Here is a 15,796-nt window from a genome sequence, read left to right as displayed (position 1 = left end):
ACAAACTCATTCATTCGCTTACGGAATGCCCGTCATAGCTGAAGAGAAAAACGATATGTCAGATAGTAAAAGAGTATCGATACATCGATTTAAATCTTGCACACCCACTATCATCGCTAGTCTTATCTGTGTTGTTGCTCTGCGTGGACGTGATAATTTTTCGTTCTTTATTCGGATCGCCGCTGTGCTCTTTATAATTTTTCTAATTTCTTTGTAATACATATGTACATACATATTGTATGTATCAGCATTGCGCAGTGATATAATTAAAAAAAAATTATAAAATTGCATGTATAAAATACATATATATGAGTGCATAAGTGAGTGTGAGTGTGATATAGAAGTAGAATAAGTACAAAATGGATGCGGGCAGCGATGAAACGTTCCAACAACAACAGCAACAACAATACGAGCACAGCTGGAAGTCGTCAAATCACGGAAATTCCTTATCAGACAGTAGGGATTATGATACAAACTCAACACGCACTTCGTTAACGGGCTCCCCACCAATAACGCTGGACTTTGAAGGCTTCGAGGACAAGGCGCTGCTGGCATCGCTGCTGGCTCCGAAGTTAGATGCGGACGTTGGCAGCGGCAGCGGCAGTAGCAGCAGCAGCGGCAGCATTTACAGTCATGCGGCTGGGGAGCAACAGGTGCTGCAACCATTAGGCATAAGTTTAACACTAGAGGCGGACAATGCAGTCACTACAACAACAACAACAACGTACACATTGCTGCAGGAGACAACAGACAACAACAACATTGACATAGCTGACGATGCGATATTCACATTAAGTGCACCCCTGTTGCTAACCAGCACCACCACCACCTCATCCACACACACACCGACACATACACCCACATCCACACCCACAGCCACAGCCATTGCCATGCCCATACGATCAGAGAATACAGCAGCTGTGGGCGCATACAATGTGGACGATCTTTGCTTTACGCTGGAATATCAATTTCAAAATCAAGAGCTCGTTCAAGTGCAGCCACCCACAGTGGTGTCCTTCAGCATGGTACCGGCAAATGAAGATCCTTCGACAACAACAACAACAGCTAGCAGTGACAGCAACAACAACAATAACTACAACTCAACACCAAATGTATCAAGTTCTACTCCTACTACTATTTCTACTGCATATTTCACTGTCGGGACGAGGTAGTAAGCACTGGCAGCCACCCTTTGCATGCTCTGCAAGACTGTTAATTTTTGCTTACGCTAATCGATATAGTTAATATTGATTGCCTTTATAACGCCTGCAGTTATTGTAGTTATTATAATCGATATTTATATTATTTTGAGTGGCATATGAGTGAATGTTGAATGTTGCCAGGTGTTTGCACTTTAGCCCAATTTTTCTGTCTGTTGTTGACCCCCGCCCATGGCTAAATTTTCCACTGCCCACACAAATGTGCCGCTGCTGCAAGTTTCTATCGTCTGCCTAGAATGTGACGTGCTGCCAGCCCATATACAATGTATCCATCTATCCTTGTCTATCGCTCGTTTCTATTTCAAACCTAATTAGACTCAAAAGCCAGCCGTAAAAAGCAAGCATATATCTTCCCCTTCCTCATAAATTTTGGCAAATTTCAACAATTCCAATGTCCACTTCTTACAAAGCGCGTTCGTTAAATGTCCGAAATGCTTGCAAGTTGTTTGCTAATTGCCTGATTTGTGTTCCGCCGGTGTTCTCCCACCTCTAATGCATACCAATACACACATACACAATGTATGTGCATATGTATGTATTCTATGCTTTGGGGGAATGTAACGGTTTTCTGCTGCTGCTGCGACGGCGGCGTTGCAATCGCCTTCTCCGATGATTGTATCCAAATTATTTGTTTGGTCTAAAAATAATTATGCCGATGAACGCATTTAGATATTCCCCCCACTACAAGACACACACACAATTACATATATACATTTAATACTATATACATATTTAATTTTGTGTACACATGCGTATACATACTTGGAAAGAAAAACAACCAATTTTGTTCTCATACTCATTCACACTATCTGTAAATGAGCTGTTTTCCAATTGGATAGCCCATGATACAATTGGAATCCAGAATGTTCCATAATGTTGAGAAAATGATGTAAGCTAAAAGAGTTTTGCATCAATTCTAGCTTTTCTTTTAAATTTGTATATATGCATAAATATATTTTTATATTTTAAATCCAGCTTTGTGTTCATTTTTAAAGCCTATAAATCAGTGGGATAATGTTTGCATTTCTTATCAGCATTTGTTAGCAGTTAAGACACTTGGTCTAATTGGCGCACAATTGTTGTTCTTGTTAGATTTGTTTGTTAACGTTCTATTTAATGTCCTAGGGAAATGCATTTTTTTTTTTAATTTCTTAGATGTTAATTTGGAATATTTTTATTCCCTCATCTTATTCGCTATTTACGTATGTATATGATCCACTTTGAGATCCCAGTGGAAGCATAATTTTAAATGATTTGTAATGACGTGGTTAGCCTTAGCTATTGTAGTTGATTTCATTTTTAGTACAATAATAATTATATTTATCTTTTCATTTTTTTTTTCATGTTTATTGTTGTTGTCGCTTAGCTGTTCGACCCTCTACGTCTACGTCTGCGTCGCTCTATTTTTATCACTATGAGTGTTCCACCTCAATCATATTTCTCATTTTTCAGCACTTGTGATTAGGGCAGGTTGTGAAAGGGGCAGGCAGAGCACCTAGAAAGAGGGAGAGAGAAAGCGATTGGGGTAGAGTGAGTGTCAGAGGGGAGGCCGCCAGCTGTGTCCGTGACAGGGACAGCGATTGGCAGCAGAGAGTGTAGGTAGTGGACGAAGAATCAGAAGAAGGGGGACACCGCTGCGCGCGCTGCCCGTCAGTCACGCCCCCACATTAATTTCTAAAATTCAATATTGTTTTATTGTTGTTTTCTTTTGGCTTTTCCTTTATAGTTTTTTTTTTTTTTTTTTTTTTTTTTGCTTTTCTGTATATCTCGTGTTTGACCATGACAATATTAAATATGAATTAATCAGCTTATTAAAGCTTTAAGGCGTTTCCAGCTCAACAAATCTTGTTTTTCTTTTGTTATGTTTTTGTTGTTTGTTTTGATTGATGTCTCTGCTTTGCCTGTTGTCAACTGTTTTAATTAATGAATTTGTTTTCCTTCTGCTCTTATTGTTGTGCCCTAACCTCACTAAATACATACAAATATATGCTTTTTAGTTTGCAAGTACAGTGATCGCTCGCAAATAGAAAAATGGCATTTATAGCTTCATGTTATTATTGAAAACTTAATGAAAATCTTTATCTTATCAAATCATTTATAAACAGAACAATTTTATTAAACCATATAGTTAGACCACTAACCAGAGTAAGTTAGTCTGGTTAGTGGTTAAACCAGGAAAAATATTCTTGTTGATGTTGATGTAGCCCTGGTCGGCAAATTTACAAATAAGTTTACTTTGCGAGCGATCACAGTATGTTGTATGTATGTACGTATATATGTACATATATTGAGTTATGTATACACATACATACATATTTATATATCGCGATTCTAACGGCCCACTGACACAAATAAAACGCAGCAGCTCGCTCGACGCATTTCTTTTCGTTTGTTTCCAACTGGCGAGCGATGTACATAGAAACACGCACACACACTTATACACGCAGAGAAAGACAGAGCGAGAGAGAGAAAGAGAGTGGGAGAGAGACATATAGAGATATATAACCGAACGATCTTGCAGCTTTATCGAAGAGCAAACGGAGCCTGATGAGGAAGATGAGCTGGCTCACTGCATCCATCCGGGCGCCCTGCACAAGGACACCGACGAGGATCAGCTGATGGCGATGGCGTACGAGGTACTCAGCCCCCATTCCATGCACAGCCACGCCCACGCCAACTGACACTCGCACACACACAGTCGCAAATGTGTTTAACTAATTTTTGTAACTCCGCTTGTAGCTATATCAGAAAAAAAACACCAACTTTTTAATGCTAGAGCTAAAGTCAGCAGGCGAGCAAGAGCAGGCGCTCCAATGCCCCGCCCACTTAATCAACTGCTAGTCGTCTAATGAATATTGTTAACATAAATTGTTCGCATTCATAATAAACAACCAAATCGGTGCGTAGTTATAGTTAAAAACAGAATATAAACGAAACCCCTTCGACACTTGACACAATCCATTCAAAAACTCATCCAACAAACATCGATAAATCACTTCCTCACACACATCGCATGCACTTAATCCTTAAATATTTAAATTATTCCGACTTACGAACTACATTAATTACATACATAATTAGCTAACGACCTAAAGACGACTTTGTACATAGTTATTTACATAATGATTATCTAAACTGTGTGGTTCGCATAGCTAATATTATGACATCTGTTTGAATTCCAACTCGCAGAGCTCCGATGAAGCTCTCAGTCGATATAAATGCAACTATGAGAATTGTTATCGCAGCTACAGCACAATCGGAAATCTGCGCACACATTTGAAAACACATACAGGTGAGTAGATAAAGTTCAACTTGTTTTCTATTAAAACATTTCCAGATCTAGTAATAAATTAACTTTATAATAATATATGAAAGCAGGTTAACACAGCTAGACTGTTTGCTTAACAATAACATCAAGTATTATCAATATCGATAACAAACTGTATTATCGAATTTGATTATTGTTTTCAGCAAATATATACTTCTTAAAGCTGCTTTCAATTGACTGATTTGCCAAGCAATTAAAAATAAAAAGGATGAAATTTCCTAGTATAATTTAGTTTATTAATTTGTATTCTGTGAATTCTTCACCAAAGAATTGGCTAAATTGATTATCATTAGTTGTATTTCTGCACGTGCCTTGTGCTCGACGCGATTCAGTATGCTTTCGAGGTAGTTGTAGAACGGATCTTTCGGTGCTACCACTGGGATCGTACAATTTGGCTGCTCGCTGAGCTTCTGCTCCAACGCACTCTGCAGCAGGCCCATGACTTTGTGGAACTCTTTCTGTGCCTGCTGCAGTCCCTGGGGCAGTAATGGCTGTTGTGGTGTGTCGGATGAACTGGTTGAGGCATCGTCCATTCTAGATTCCAATGAATTCGTTCTTGAAAATTGATGTATCGGAGCCCATTTCGCTTAAGTAGCCACAATTGGTTTCATTATTTTTGAAGCTGGCCCGCTGTTGACTAGAAAATTCATCATCGTAATCTCCCATATCCATATCGCGTTGATCACTCTGGTTGCTGTATATGCGTAAAAATGAGTAAAAATGTAACTAGAATGTGAAATTTACAAAATTTAAATTTACCGGTTGCCTTGTTTAGTTTAATATGGCCTATCAGAAAGCTGAGTTTATTGTAGTTGTTCCAACTGCTTGACTTCGTTTTAGTCTCTATGCATTTATTGTATTCCCTCACGTAACGATCGCGAAGTATTTTCCAGACGTGTTGACTTTGCTTAACTTGAAATTGGGCAAATATATTTTAATATGTAGATATAATCTTTTACTTGCCTGGCAATCCACATTCAAATAAGACTTTGCCCACGCAGTGTTCCTTTTATGGCGCTGACGAAAATCATATTACAAGCAGATATGGTTCTTAGCACTATTGATTAGTTTATCTTCATAGTCGACTATTACTTATTTTAAATATGTATGTACATATTTTTAAAAACGTTTGTTCCTGACAACTTTCATGCGTTCGTGCGCTTTGTCATGGACACACACCATTGTTCACTGCTGAAACGTTGAACAACACCAGCAGGCGCAGAGACAGGCGTGTTAAGCGTAAAAAAGAGAACTGTGACGTCATTACAATGCAAACAATTTGTTTGTGAATTTTGGTATTTACAATGAGAAAACAAATAGAAAACCTCTCTTTGGCCCTCTTTTCTAAGTGCACATTAAGCTTAAGTTAATATCTGGAAAAGCTATTAATAAAAAAGTGGAAAAGTGCTAAGCAACCTCTTTGGTTTATTCCCTTTGGTTTATAAGTTTGCTTATCGATAAATGTGGCATTTATTCCTGTATGTGAACGTCTTTCCCATCACTGTCAACGCATACTATATGTTCTTGCCGTTGAATTTGAACGAGTGCGCAATATTTAATTGAATAATTACTAAACTTTTGTTTTATTTATTTATTTTTATTAATTGTGTGCTTATTCATCCTTTGCAGGTGACTACAGTTTCAAGTGCACGGAGGAGGGCTGCAACAAAGCGTTTCTCACATCATACAGCCTTAAGATCCACGTACGTGTGCACACAAAGGTAAAGCCCTATGAGTGCGAGGTGAGCGGCTGTGATAAGGCATTCAATACGAGATATAGGCAAGTAAATAAAGTATATTTATATATACGTATATTTATAGCTAATCAATTTTTATTTATATATTATCAGATTGCACGCCCACTTACGTTTGCACAATGGCGAGACATTTAATTGTGAAATGTGCCAAAAGTGCTTTACGACCCTCAGCGATCTGAAGAAGCATATGCGCACCCACACCCAGGAGCGACCCTACAAGTGTCCCGAGGACGACTGCGGCAAGGCTTTTACGGCGTCGCATCATTTGAAGACGCATCGGCGCACGCACACGGGAGAGAAACCTTATCCCTGTCAGGAGGATAGCTGCCAGAAATCTTTTAGTACCTCTCACAGTCTTAAGTCTCACAAGAAGACGCACCAGCGACAGCTGCTCAACAAGAGCAAGAAGAAAACCAAGAGGGCAGCACTCAAACTGTTGCAGGAGCAAGAGCAAGGACAGCAGCAGCAGCAACAGCAGCAGCAACAACAACTCGAGGAGAAATTGGAGCTGGAACAGGAATCGGAGGCTGATATGGTGCTGCTCAATCCGAGCAGTCAGAGCTCGGAGACGACAAGCAACGATAGTGGAGTTGTGCTACAGCAGTTGTCCAATGTATTTATGCTGCCCGAGACATCGCAGGCGTATCCCTTATCCTATGCCGCCGAGGAGGAGATACCCAGCCCGTGGATAGACGCGGGCGTGCTTGCCTCTAAGCCTATCATGGCGCGGGCACCGTTGACCGATGCCTGTGTGGCGCTGCCCACCGAAATGCCCAGTTTTGTGGACTTAAAGCCAAACTTTGGAAACGCCATCAGCGGCCAGATGGAGGAACTGGCCATGCCACCCCCAGCTCCGTTGGATGTGGAAATGTCGAATAGCATCAACCGAGCGGCAGACAGCCCCAGTTTGCCCACGCTCGAGCTGAATCCGCAGAACATCGAGGAGCTGCTCAAGGACGACAGTTATGACAACGATGAGGACATGGAAACGGAGTCGTTGCTCAACGACATTCTCATGACCATCGACAACAACAGCGCGCTGTTGCAGGCGACTCTGCAACAGGCGGCGCAAGTCCCTAGCGATGCCTCCGGCCTGGTCGAGCTGGACATTAGGGATAACAAGCCGACGCTCAAACAGATTACAGCAGATGCGGGCATCTGCAATTGCACCAATTGCAAGTGTGATCAAACCAAGAACTGTCATGGTGGCGATTGTGGCAGCGGTTGTGGTGTCATGGCTCCAATCGCGGCCACGTCCTCACCCACACCCACGTCCACGCCCACTCCAAAGGCCAAACCCATTACGACAACAACAGCGAGCGTAACGAACGGCGGCAAACGGATCTGTGGCAGCTCGTCGGTGACCAGCAAAAAAGTGAGTAAACGCCAAGCGGAAATGAATCAAAACATCGAGGATGTTGCTTTGCTGCTGCAAAATCTGGCTTCAATGAGCGGCGGTGGCAGCTGCGGCAAGCCAAAGCCAGTCCCTGCTGCCACTGGCTGCGGCTGTGCACCAAGTGGCGGCAGTGGCGGTGCCGGTGGTTGCTGTGGTGCCCCTGCTCCTGCACCTGCTCCTCCTCCTCCAACTGTTGGCTGCTGTGGCAGCAAGCCAGCGATGTCCACACCCAACAGCGGCGGCTGTTGCAGTCCGCCGCCCGTTGCCAGCTCCGGCTGCTGCTCAGCCAAGCCGCTACCGCCTCCAGCTATCACGAGCAGCAACAGCAGCAGCGCTTGCACCTGCAAAAGCCCAGCGGAGGGCGTGGCCAATGGCTGTTGCGTTGTCATCTGCATGAAGACGTTGCAAGCTTTGCGCAAAGTGCTGACGCGCAGGAACCTCAATTTAATGCTTTGCCCGCAACAGAACTAAACAAAAACAAACCAACAAGGACAACAACAACATCTTGTGCTACAACAACAACAACCACAACAACTGCAGCTGAAATCCAAAATAAAAAGCTTTAAACTTAAAACATACAAAGAAAAGTATTGTATTCGTGCCTGTGAGAAAGTATTCCATGCAACTACCAAAAAAAAAGAAACTGTTTAATTTTGTTATTTGTTGTTGTTAATTCATTAAATAAAACCAAAATAACACTTAAAACAAAAGCCGGCTAAACTAAAAACTTAAAAATTGTTCAATTATAAAATTTTATTATTTTTTTATGCTTTTATCTAACGCTAAGATTTGTTTTTATTTTGTTAAGTAAAATGAATATTTAACATTTGTATAAAGTTTATTTACACAGCAAAGAAAAATTAATTGTGCAACATGAAAATGTTAGCCTCGGTTAGCCAAAGTTTTAATACACATGTGCATATTTATATGTGCATGCATACACGTATACAAAAATATATATATACATACATATATCAATATACAGTATCGCTTTGATCATTTTAAAATTTATAGCAGGTGGCTTCTGTTTGTTTACAGTTTTATAACTCTGTTAAGATTTTGCTTCAATTGCCTCCCACTGTTGCAGTAGTATTAGTGAGATGATGAAAGCTCGTATTTATTCGTAAAAAGTAAATACGATTGGCTGGCTTGTACTTCTTACTCCAAAGGAGTGAGAGAGATAAAGATAGTTGCTGAACGCAGTCCTTGCCAGAATCTTCCTGGCGTTGCTGAGTGAGAGTGAGATGGCTACTTAAGCTCTTTCAACAAACTTGTTATGATTTCGGCAAATGAAGATAAAGCGATTCGAAATGTGCAAGCAGGAGCTGCATTGGCAGGCAATTAAATTGAGCCAAATCTGGCATATACATATGTATTGATTATTATTATTTCAATTGTACTTACTATCAAATGATTTTTATATGTAAGCCAAGGCTTAGACACATGCACGTATGCAAGCCTTATATATCTTCACATTAGAGGTACATGCACACAAGCCATATAAAGATTAAATCCCACTGCAAGTTGAGCTTAACTAATGAAATGCCTTAAAATCAATTTTAAATTCATATATGCGTATTAAAAGTTACTGGATATATCTGTATACCTATATATAAATATTATATTTTTTAGCTGACAACTATGTATAAAGTCGAATAAAAATATAACAAAAATGTTAACGTTTATTTTTTATCAATTAATAATAACTGTTATTTATTCATTGTTATTGCTGTGGTTTTCATTGTGCAGTTCACTTCGGAATGCAAGTATTATTTTGTTTGTGTTTATTTAAATTTACTGGAACTATGTTCTAAATGAGAAACATTTAAACTATATTTCTCTTGCTCTAATATATATGTATTCATATATATATATATATGAATGTTTCTTTGTCTACTTCTATCTAATCCTCGCCAGCTGGTATGGCTTCCTCTAGACGTCGCACGAACTTAACACGCAGCTCCGTCACATTGTCGCCCTTCAATTGATCCTGCAAATGAAACAAATGCGAAAAAGTTGCCTTGAAGGAGCAGCAACCAAAAAGTATTCTACACTGACACACGCACACGCCCACACCCACACATACAGTGAAGACTCTCTTGAGCGAACATCAAATGCTTAAGACACTGTTAAACTCAAATTCAATCGGATTTTTCGAATAATTTTCTTTGTTTTTTGTTAATGAGAAATAAAAGCTTATGATTGCAATTCTAGACCTCTTTTTAATTGTTGAATTAAACAGATCAAATCTGAGTCGTAATTCGAATCGAATTCGATTATGTCGAAGTCAAGTTTGATACAGTTAAAACTTGCTGTTCGAGTTCAAAGGAGTTCCAGGAACTCAATAGAGTAGGAGTATGCTGCTGTACGCTTTAGCAAAGCTTTCACTGTACGCTGACTGTGAATGTGAATGTTATTTAAACTATGTAATGATATGTATACTACGTAACTATGTAAACTAAATGATTGTAATTCATTATGTATGTATATTTGTACCTGTACAAACCAGCTCTGCACCTCCAGCTGGACCATCTCGAGGGCGCCGCGTATGCAGCCGCTGAGTATGGCGCTGTAGCGCAGATTGCTCAGATCGCTTGGCAGCTCCACGAACTCGGTCAACGGATTTGTATCGAAGAGCAGCGAAAACTCATCGGAGGCTGCCGACCAATTGGATATGGTTGGCTGTACATTTAGATAGATACGGAACGCTTGCTGTATACGATCCGCAGTTTCTCGCATCTCCAGGCAGCGGGGCGCCGAGGTTCTGGCCAGAAAGTCCTCAATCAGGCGCATTCCCATGTTGTAGCCGATCCGCTCCAGCTGTTTGTTCACATCATCAACATTCTCGAAGTCCCGCAACATCTGTGTAACCAGTGCCCCGTATGTTAAAGTCAGGAACTCCGAGTTCTATATATATTTTTGTGTGTGTTCAGGTTTTTGGGGTGTAGAGAGAAAGAGAAGAAATAAAATCGTTGCAGACACTCGTCACACTGTCTATATCTAGTAAGGCTAAAAACATGTTTTATTTAGATAATAATTGAGTTTTCCTACCTAGCCCATAGACACATATATTCCTGTAGGCCGCTGTTAAGTTAACAGAGTGAGGATCTTTGTTTTTACACTTCATGTTCACTTACGCTGCTAAGGCAGGCATTTGCACTGCTGTTAACTTGACAGTGTAGCTCATTTTTAGCATTTCTGTTAAAGTAACAGAAAAATATTCTTTCAGTTACATATGCACATATTTTAATAAATACACATTTATTTTCCACTTGTCCTGAGGCTTAACATTACACTTAATTACATCTAAATAACTATATAATGTTTACAGAGCTATGTTAAATGGGTAAGGGGAAGGGGCTGGTAAGTGCTATCTACAATATAAACTCAAGCATCGGCTATTCTGTTTTGATGGCCGTTATGGTTATACTCGGCGTTTGGTGTGGTGCAATCAGTTTGGGTGGTGCTCGCGCTGTGCCACGACTCAGTGTTGCCCCGCCACTTGATGCTAAAGGCAGACCATGATCCATGCCGCCGGACGAGTCGCCCTTCTCTTGAGCGGAATGAAAGCGGCCGCCCTCGCCGCGCGCCCGATTCATGGCATGCCGATGGCGAGATTCATGTAGGTATTTGCAGCGTTCCTTGGGTATGCGTGATTCCAGCTTGGCGCGCGCCTGCCGTCGGATCAGTATGCGTTTATATTGTTTGGCATTCACATAGAGCGGCTCCTCGTCCGCTTCGCCTTTGGAATTCTCATCCTCCTCGCTGTTCGTATTCGTACCCGTGGTGCTGGTGCTTACGTCCGCACTACTTGAATTGCTGCCCCCGCCACCACCTACTCCACCAGCGATACCAGTGGTTGTCGTCGTCTGCAGTTGCACCTGAACTTGCGCCTGTTGCTGTTGCTGCTGTTGTGGCTGCTGCTGCTGTTGCACATTATTGCTGGCCTGGGCCGCATTGGCAGCAACAGCTGCTGCTGCATTGACCGCCGTCATTTGTGGCAGCATTATAATCTGCTGGCCGCCTGTGGGCACGCCTTGGTTGGCATTGGGAGCCGCTGTTATTTGCACCAATTGGCCATTTATGTTGAGGTAGTGCGGTGTGGGCTGTGCTACGGCAGCAGCTGCCGCTGCTGCGGCATTCGGATCTAGCGATGTGATCGTGGGCGTTTGGTAGAATATAGTCTGACCATCGGGAAGCTGCATCACTTGCATCTGTGGCTGCTGTTGGGCCTGCAGCATGATTTGATTGGCTTGCAGTGGAATCAATTGTGGCTGCAGGGCAGCCGCTGCTCCGCCTGCCTGCGCCTGTGCCTGCGGTTGCCCGATTATGATTTGGCCTCCAGCTGTCGACAGCAACGGCATCGGTATCACTTGAATTGGCTGTCCTACTGCTGCCGTCCCCGCATTTACGCTTGGATTGTTGGCACTTGCGTTGGCTGTGTTGTTTGCATTGTTGTTGCTGTTGCTGTTCGTGCTGTTGCTCATTCTTGTGGTTACTGCTGCTGCTGCTGTGCGGTTACTGCTGAAATGGTTATCCATAGCGCGAAGGTTGCGCTCTTTTGATTCGCTAGCGTTTCCCTCTCACACGCCCGCACTTACTGCAAAAGCGAATGTGAAGCCGATTTTGAGGGTGGGTGGCACTTCAAATGGTTCGGTACTTAAGACTACGACCAAAAACAAATAACTAATCTTACAAGCTAATAGCCGTGAGTGTTCTGTCTTCCATACTGCATTCAGTTTACTCACCACTTTCTTGGCATCCAATCTAGAGGCTTGTCGAGACATTTTCAGATGGTTTAATTTTTATTAAATAAAAAATGCTACAAAATCTGTGAAAAAACTTTTTTCTTCAGTGATGGGTATACTGCACATGAGATACTTTGCGATATTATATTATGTTATCGATAGTTTGTGGTCTTATTCGTGGTTGCGACTATTGGTACATTTGTACCAATGTTGATACCTATATTTTGTATTTAAATCTTATACATAGTTTTTCAATCTGAATTTATTTATATTTTTATATTAAAAGACAAAATAAGAATCTAAATTTAACAGCTTAATTTGCAAATTGGGATATATATAATTAAATGTTTATTAATTTAATTTTAAACTCTTGGTAGCCCTGAAATCAAAGCGATAGTCTAAGAAACTCAATGCTTATCGAATAGGTTAATTTGTCGTTATGATAATAACAAACCAAGTCCAAAGTACATATAAACCCGCTATTGGCTAGTTGCGAATTCAATGCGATAAGATGGCTTCAACTGGACTGCTGGTGGTGTCCAATATTAAGCAACTAGGAAAATCGTTGCGAAGTATTGAGAAATACGTAAACTCGCTGTACATTCACATAAATGTAACGGGCTCAACGCAATCTGCATCGTCACCAGCTTGGGGTCGGCTTATATCACAGTTGTACGCCGATGGCAGCAGCTATGTGGGCAACAAAGTGGATCTGCGCGTCCTGGTGGCACCACTCAAGGAGCAGTCAGCTGTCGGCGGCCTGTCATTACGGAAACCTGTTGATATGATATTCTCGGATGCGCATCAACCGGAGCTATGCGACAGGCTGCGCAACGCTCTCAACATAAGCCAGCCTACAATTTTTCTAAATGACGCCAACAGCTGCGATTTCCAGTTACTGGAAACAGATGTCAATCAGAAGGTTTACCCTACAGTTGTTCTGGGCGGCACATTTGATCGCATACACGTTGGTCACAAGATATTCCTCACTCAGGCCGTGCTCCGCGCCTGCAAACGGCTCGTCGTGGGCGTCACGACGGCTGCAATGACTAAAGGTAAACTAATATGATTCAGCACTTAGATGTTATAATTCGACGCACTAATCAATTTTAAAATTATTTACAGGGAAAATATTGCCAGAGCTCATACTGCCCGTGGAACAGCGGATTGCCGAATTGCGCGAGTTCCTATTGGACATAGATAACACGCTGCAATATGATATTGTGCCCATCGATGATCCCTTTGGACCGACGCAACATGATCCTGATATGGACTTAATTGTAGTCAGTGCCGAGACGTTGCGGGGCGGTCAAAAGGTCAACGAAATTCGGGCCGCAAAACAGCTGCGTCAACTGGAGATCTTCGCAATTGATATTGTGGAGAGCAAAGTAGTTGACGGCATACACGAGTCGAAGGTCAGCTCCAGCAACACACGTATTGATCTCCTGGGTACGCGCTGGCGTCAGCCGGAGGTAGGCTTGGATCCCGTAGCATTGACAGAGCTTAAAATGTTTCCCTATCTCTTCCAGCCACGGCCGCAATTGCCTGCTCGTCCATATATTATAGGACTGACAGGCGGCATTGCTTCGGGCAAGAGTAAAATGGCTGAGCGTCTGGGGCAGATGGGCGCCCATGTGATCGACTGCGACAAGGTGGCGCATGATGTTTACGAGCCTGGTCAGGCGTGCTATGAGAAAATCGTGAAACATTTCGGAGAGGAGATACTCTCCGATGATGGTCGCATTGATCGCACAAAACTGGGTCCACTAGTCTTTGGAAATGTAAAGGAGCTGGAAACGTTGAACTCTATCGTGTGGCCAGAGCTAATGGTGGAGGTGAATAGACGTCTGGACGAGCTGCGTGCTGCAGCAAATGTACCCAAGGTGGTTGTGCTGGAGGCAGCGGTGCTGCTGAAGGCGGGCTGGGAGATCCATTGCCACGAGGTGTGGTCAATGATTGTGCCACCAGATGAAGCCGTTCGGCGCATCATCGAGCGCAACAATCTCAGCGAAAAGGAAGCTCGCAATCGGCTGGCTAATCAAGTGAAAAACACTGATATTGTGGCCAAATCCCAAGTAATCTTCAGCTCGCAGTGGGATTACGATTTCACACAGTTGCAGGCGGAGCGAGCTTGGAAAATGCTCAACAAGGAACTCGACGGCCGACCCCAAAGTAGTCTGTGATGAAGGCTGAGGATTTTTTAATTCAAACTTTTTTTTGATTAATTTGTTAGTTGTCCATTGTTAATGCATTTCCTTAGTTATGGTGTTATGTGTAATTTTAAGTTGAAAGCACAAGAGGAGCAATCACTAAAAGTTCAATTTGAATGCCAAGCGATGCGCTTTAGTGACTTTCGCCCTTTTTGCCAGAGACACGCTTAAAGTCCGTCATCTTAGTTGTTATAATCGGGGAGCCAATGAAGCCAATGTAATCAATTTGAGTAACGTCGCCACCCGATTGATTATTCTTTACATAGATCTGTATGTTTTGTACATTCTGGAATTTCACGTATCGTAGATTGACGGGATTGCCCTTCTCCAGCTCCTTCTCGGCCAAGCTGAAAGTAGCATATGGTTAATAGATTATCATATTCAGTAAGATTAAATCCACTCACGTCAGATCCTGTACGCTGCTCATGGATTCGGCCAAATCAAAGTCAATGGTGCGTGGTTGATTAATGAATAGCTTCACCTCCTTGGGACCCAATTTGGGGGGTGCCTTGAACTTAAGCGAATGTATTTTGACAGCTTGATTGAATGTTATCGACATGATGAGCTGCTCATCGCAATCCGACTGCAGGAACCCTCCGGCCGGGGTAAGAGCATGCTTCAAGTTGTGGTCGTCGGATTCATTCAAGCATTCGCATTCCTGCTTCGAGATGAACGTGTTCAGCTCCATCTGTATAAATTAGGCATGCGATTAAATCAATTTCTTAAGTGCACTTTCATCTGCAGTGCGTATATACTTACCAATCCTTGGCCGTAATCTTCGCCTGCTTCCTCGGCAACACCCGTGCCAATGTGCTCCTCTATTTTCGCCTCCAAAGCCATTATATCAGCACCTTGAATACGATCGATTTTGGTTCTGTTCCTATAAAATATAAATGTTGGCATAGCAGAGACACCCTGGCCAGCTGCGGTGTCTTGACACTTATCCACATCCACCTTAAGGAATATGGCTTTGGGATATTTATTGGGAAACGTGTCAAACACGGGCGCGATTCTTTGGCAGGGCCCGCACCATGTTGCCGTAAAATCTACAACAACTAGACGTATGCCCGCCTGGGAGAGCTCCGCTTGAAAATGTGATTCGTCGTTTATTACACGTACTGCCATGTTTGCTTTTCC

At 42.3% G+C, this 15,796-nt stretch overlaps 6 protein-coding genes across 8 annotated transcripts; 2 read left to right on the top strand and 4 right to left on the bottom strand.

Moving 5' to 3' along the window:
* Positions 1-99: 99 nt before the first annotated feature.
* On the top strand, positions 100-8,344 carry MTF-1 (Metal response element-binding Transcription Factor-1). Of its 3 annotated transcripts, none has more exons than XM_089258803.1 (5): positions 100-1,168; positions 3,742-3,856; positions 4,410-4,512; positions 6,178-6,328; positions 6,399-8,344. In XM_089258803.1, the coding sequence occupies exons 1-5, from the start codon at positions 360-362 to the stop codon at positions 8,170-8,172; spliced, it is 2,952 nt and encodes a 983-aa protein (XP_089114929.1). In that variant the 5' UTR covers positions 100-359; the 3' UTR covers positions 8,173-8,344. The 3 variants fall into 3 exon arrangements, with proteins under 3 accessions (XP_089114929.1, XP_089114928.1, XP_089114930.1); XM_089258802.1 differs by having other exon boundaries at positions 100-1,171; XM_089258804.1 differs by lacking the exon at positions 3,742-3,856 and having other exon boundaries at positions 102-653.
* Positions 4,772-5,895, bottom strand: LOC149091307 (uncharacterized). Its single transcript, XM_089258805.1, has 2 exons — positions 5,308-5,895; positions 4,772-5,242 (listed from the first exon to the last, which is right to left on the bottom strand). Exon 2 carries the CDS (start codon positions 5,079-5,081, stop codon positions 4,785-4,787), a length of 297 nt encoding a protein of 98 aa, XP_089114931.1. The 5' UTR covers positions 5,082-5,242; positions 5,308-5,895; the 3' UTR covers positions 4,772-4,784.
* Positions 8,345-9,352: 1,008 nt separating the features above from the next.
* Positions 9,353-12,585, bottom strand: Bet3 (blocked early in transport 3). The gene is made up of 3 exons (XM_030386501.2): positions 12,450-12,585; positions 10,198-10,608; positions 9,353-9,691 (listed from the first exon to the last, which is right to left on the bottom strand). Exons 1-3 carry the CDS (start codon positions 12,486-12,488, stop codon positions 9,605-9,607), a joined length of 537 nt encoding a protein of 178 aa, XP_030242361.1. The 5' UTR covers positions 12,489-12,585; the 3' UTR covers positions 9,353-9,604.
* On the bottom strand, positions 10,706-12,591 carry Nf-YA (nuclear factor Y-box A). Its single transcript, XM_030386499.2, has 2 exons — positions 12,450-12,591; positions 10,706-12,301 (listed from the first exon to the last, which is right to left on the bottom strand). Exon 2 carries the CDS (start codon positions 12,240-12,242, stop codon positions 11,100-11,102), a length of 1,143 nt encoding a protein of 380 aa, XP_030242359.1. The 5' UTR covers positions 12,243-12,301; positions 12,450-12,591; the 3' UTR covers positions 10,706-11,099.
* Positions 12,592-12,858: 267 nt separating this feature from the next.
* Ppat-Dpck (Bifunctional Phosphopantetheine adenylyltransferase - Dephospho-CoA kinase) lies at positions 12,859-14,782 on the top strand. Its single transcript, XM_030386498.2, has 3 exons — positions 12,859-13,504; positions 13,575-13,921; positions 13,979-14,782. The coding sequence occupies exons 1-3, from the start codon at positions 12,961-12,963 to the stop codon at positions 14,630-14,632; spliced, it is 1,545 nt and encodes a 514-aa protein (XP_030242358.1). The 5' UTR covers positions 12,859-12,960; the 3' UTR covers positions 14,633-14,782.
* On the bottom strand, positions 13,325-15,784 carry Txl (Thioredoxin-like). The gene is made up of 3 exons (XM_018100298.3): positions 15,419-15,784; positions 15,064-15,347; positions 13,325-15,006 (listed from the first exon to the last, which is right to left on the bottom strand). Exons 1-3 carry the CDS (start codon positions 15,782-15,784, stop codon positions 14,793-14,795), a joined length of 864 nt encoding a protein of 287 aa, XP_017955787.1. The 3' UTR covers positions 13,325-14,792.
* Between the last annotated feature and the right edge of the window lie 12 nt (positions 15,785-15,796).

This window comes from Drosophila navojoa, chromosome 4 (genome assembly GCF_054131105.1).
Source record: "Drosophila navojoa isolate 15081-1374.11 chromosome 4, UAZ_NAV_1.0, whole genome shotgun sequence".
Classification (NCBI taxonomy): Eukaryota; Metazoa; Arthropoda; class Insecta; order Diptera; family Drosophilidae; genus Drosophila; species Drosophila navojoa.
The sequence above is the reverse complement of the archived record's forward strand: the minus strand, read 5'-3'. Positions and strand labels throughout refer to the sequence as shown.

Coding starts and splice junctions, on each gene's coding strand:
- MTF-1 (XM_089258802.1), top strand. CDS start 360: ATGGATGCGGGCAGCGATGAAACGTTCCAACAACAACAGCAACAACAA. Junction 1,172..3,741: donor TTCACTGTCGGGACGAGGTA/GTAAGCACTGGC, acceptor ACGATCTTGCAG/CTTTATCGAAGAGCAAACGG. Junction 3,857..4,409: donor TGATGGCGATGGCGTACGAG/GTACTCAGCCCC, acceptor TCCAACTCGCAG/AGCTCCGATGAAGCTCTCAG.
- LOC149091307 (XM_089258805.1), bottom strand. CDS start 5,081: ATGGACGATGCCTCAACCAGTTCATCCGACACACCACAACAGCCATTA.
- Txl (XM_018100298.3), bottom strand. CDS start 15,784: ATGGCAGTACGTGTAATAAACGACGAATCACATTTTCAAGCGGAGCTC. Junction 15,348..15,418: donor AAGATTACGGCCAAGGATTG/GTAAGTATATAC, acceptor TAATTTATACAG/ATGGAGCTGAACACGTTCAT. Junction 15,007..15,063: donor AGCAGCGTACAGGATCTGAC/GTGAGTGGATTT, acceptor TGCTACTTTCAG/CTTGGCCGAGAAGGAGCTGG.
- Ppat-Dpck (XM_030386498.2), top strand. CDS start 12,961: ATGGCTTCAACTGGACTGCTGGTGGTGTCCAATATTAAGCAACTAGGA. Junction 13,505..13,574: donor GACGGCTGCAATGACTAAAG/GTAAACTAATAT, acceptor AATTATTTACAG/GGAAAATATTGCCAGAGCTC. Junction 13,922..13,978: donor CGCGCTGGCGTCAGCCGGAG/GTAGGCTTGGAT, acceptor TATCTCTTCCAG/CCACGGCCGCAATTGCCTGC.
- Bet3 (XM_030386501.2), bottom strand. CDS start 12,488: ATGTCTCGACAAGCCTCTAGATTGGATGCCAAGAAAGTG. Junction 10,609..12,449: donor GATTGGATGCCAAGAAAGTG/GTGAGTAAACTG, acceptor AAATATATATAG/AACTCGGAGTTCCTGACTTT. Junction 9,692..10,197: donor TGCAGAGCTGGTTTGTACAG/GTACAAATATAC, acceptor TTTCATTTGCAG/GATCAATTGAAGGGCGACAA.
- Nf-YA (XM_030386499.2), bottom strand. CDS start 12,242: ATGGATAACCATTTCAGCAGTAACCGCACAGCAGCAGCAGCAGTAACC.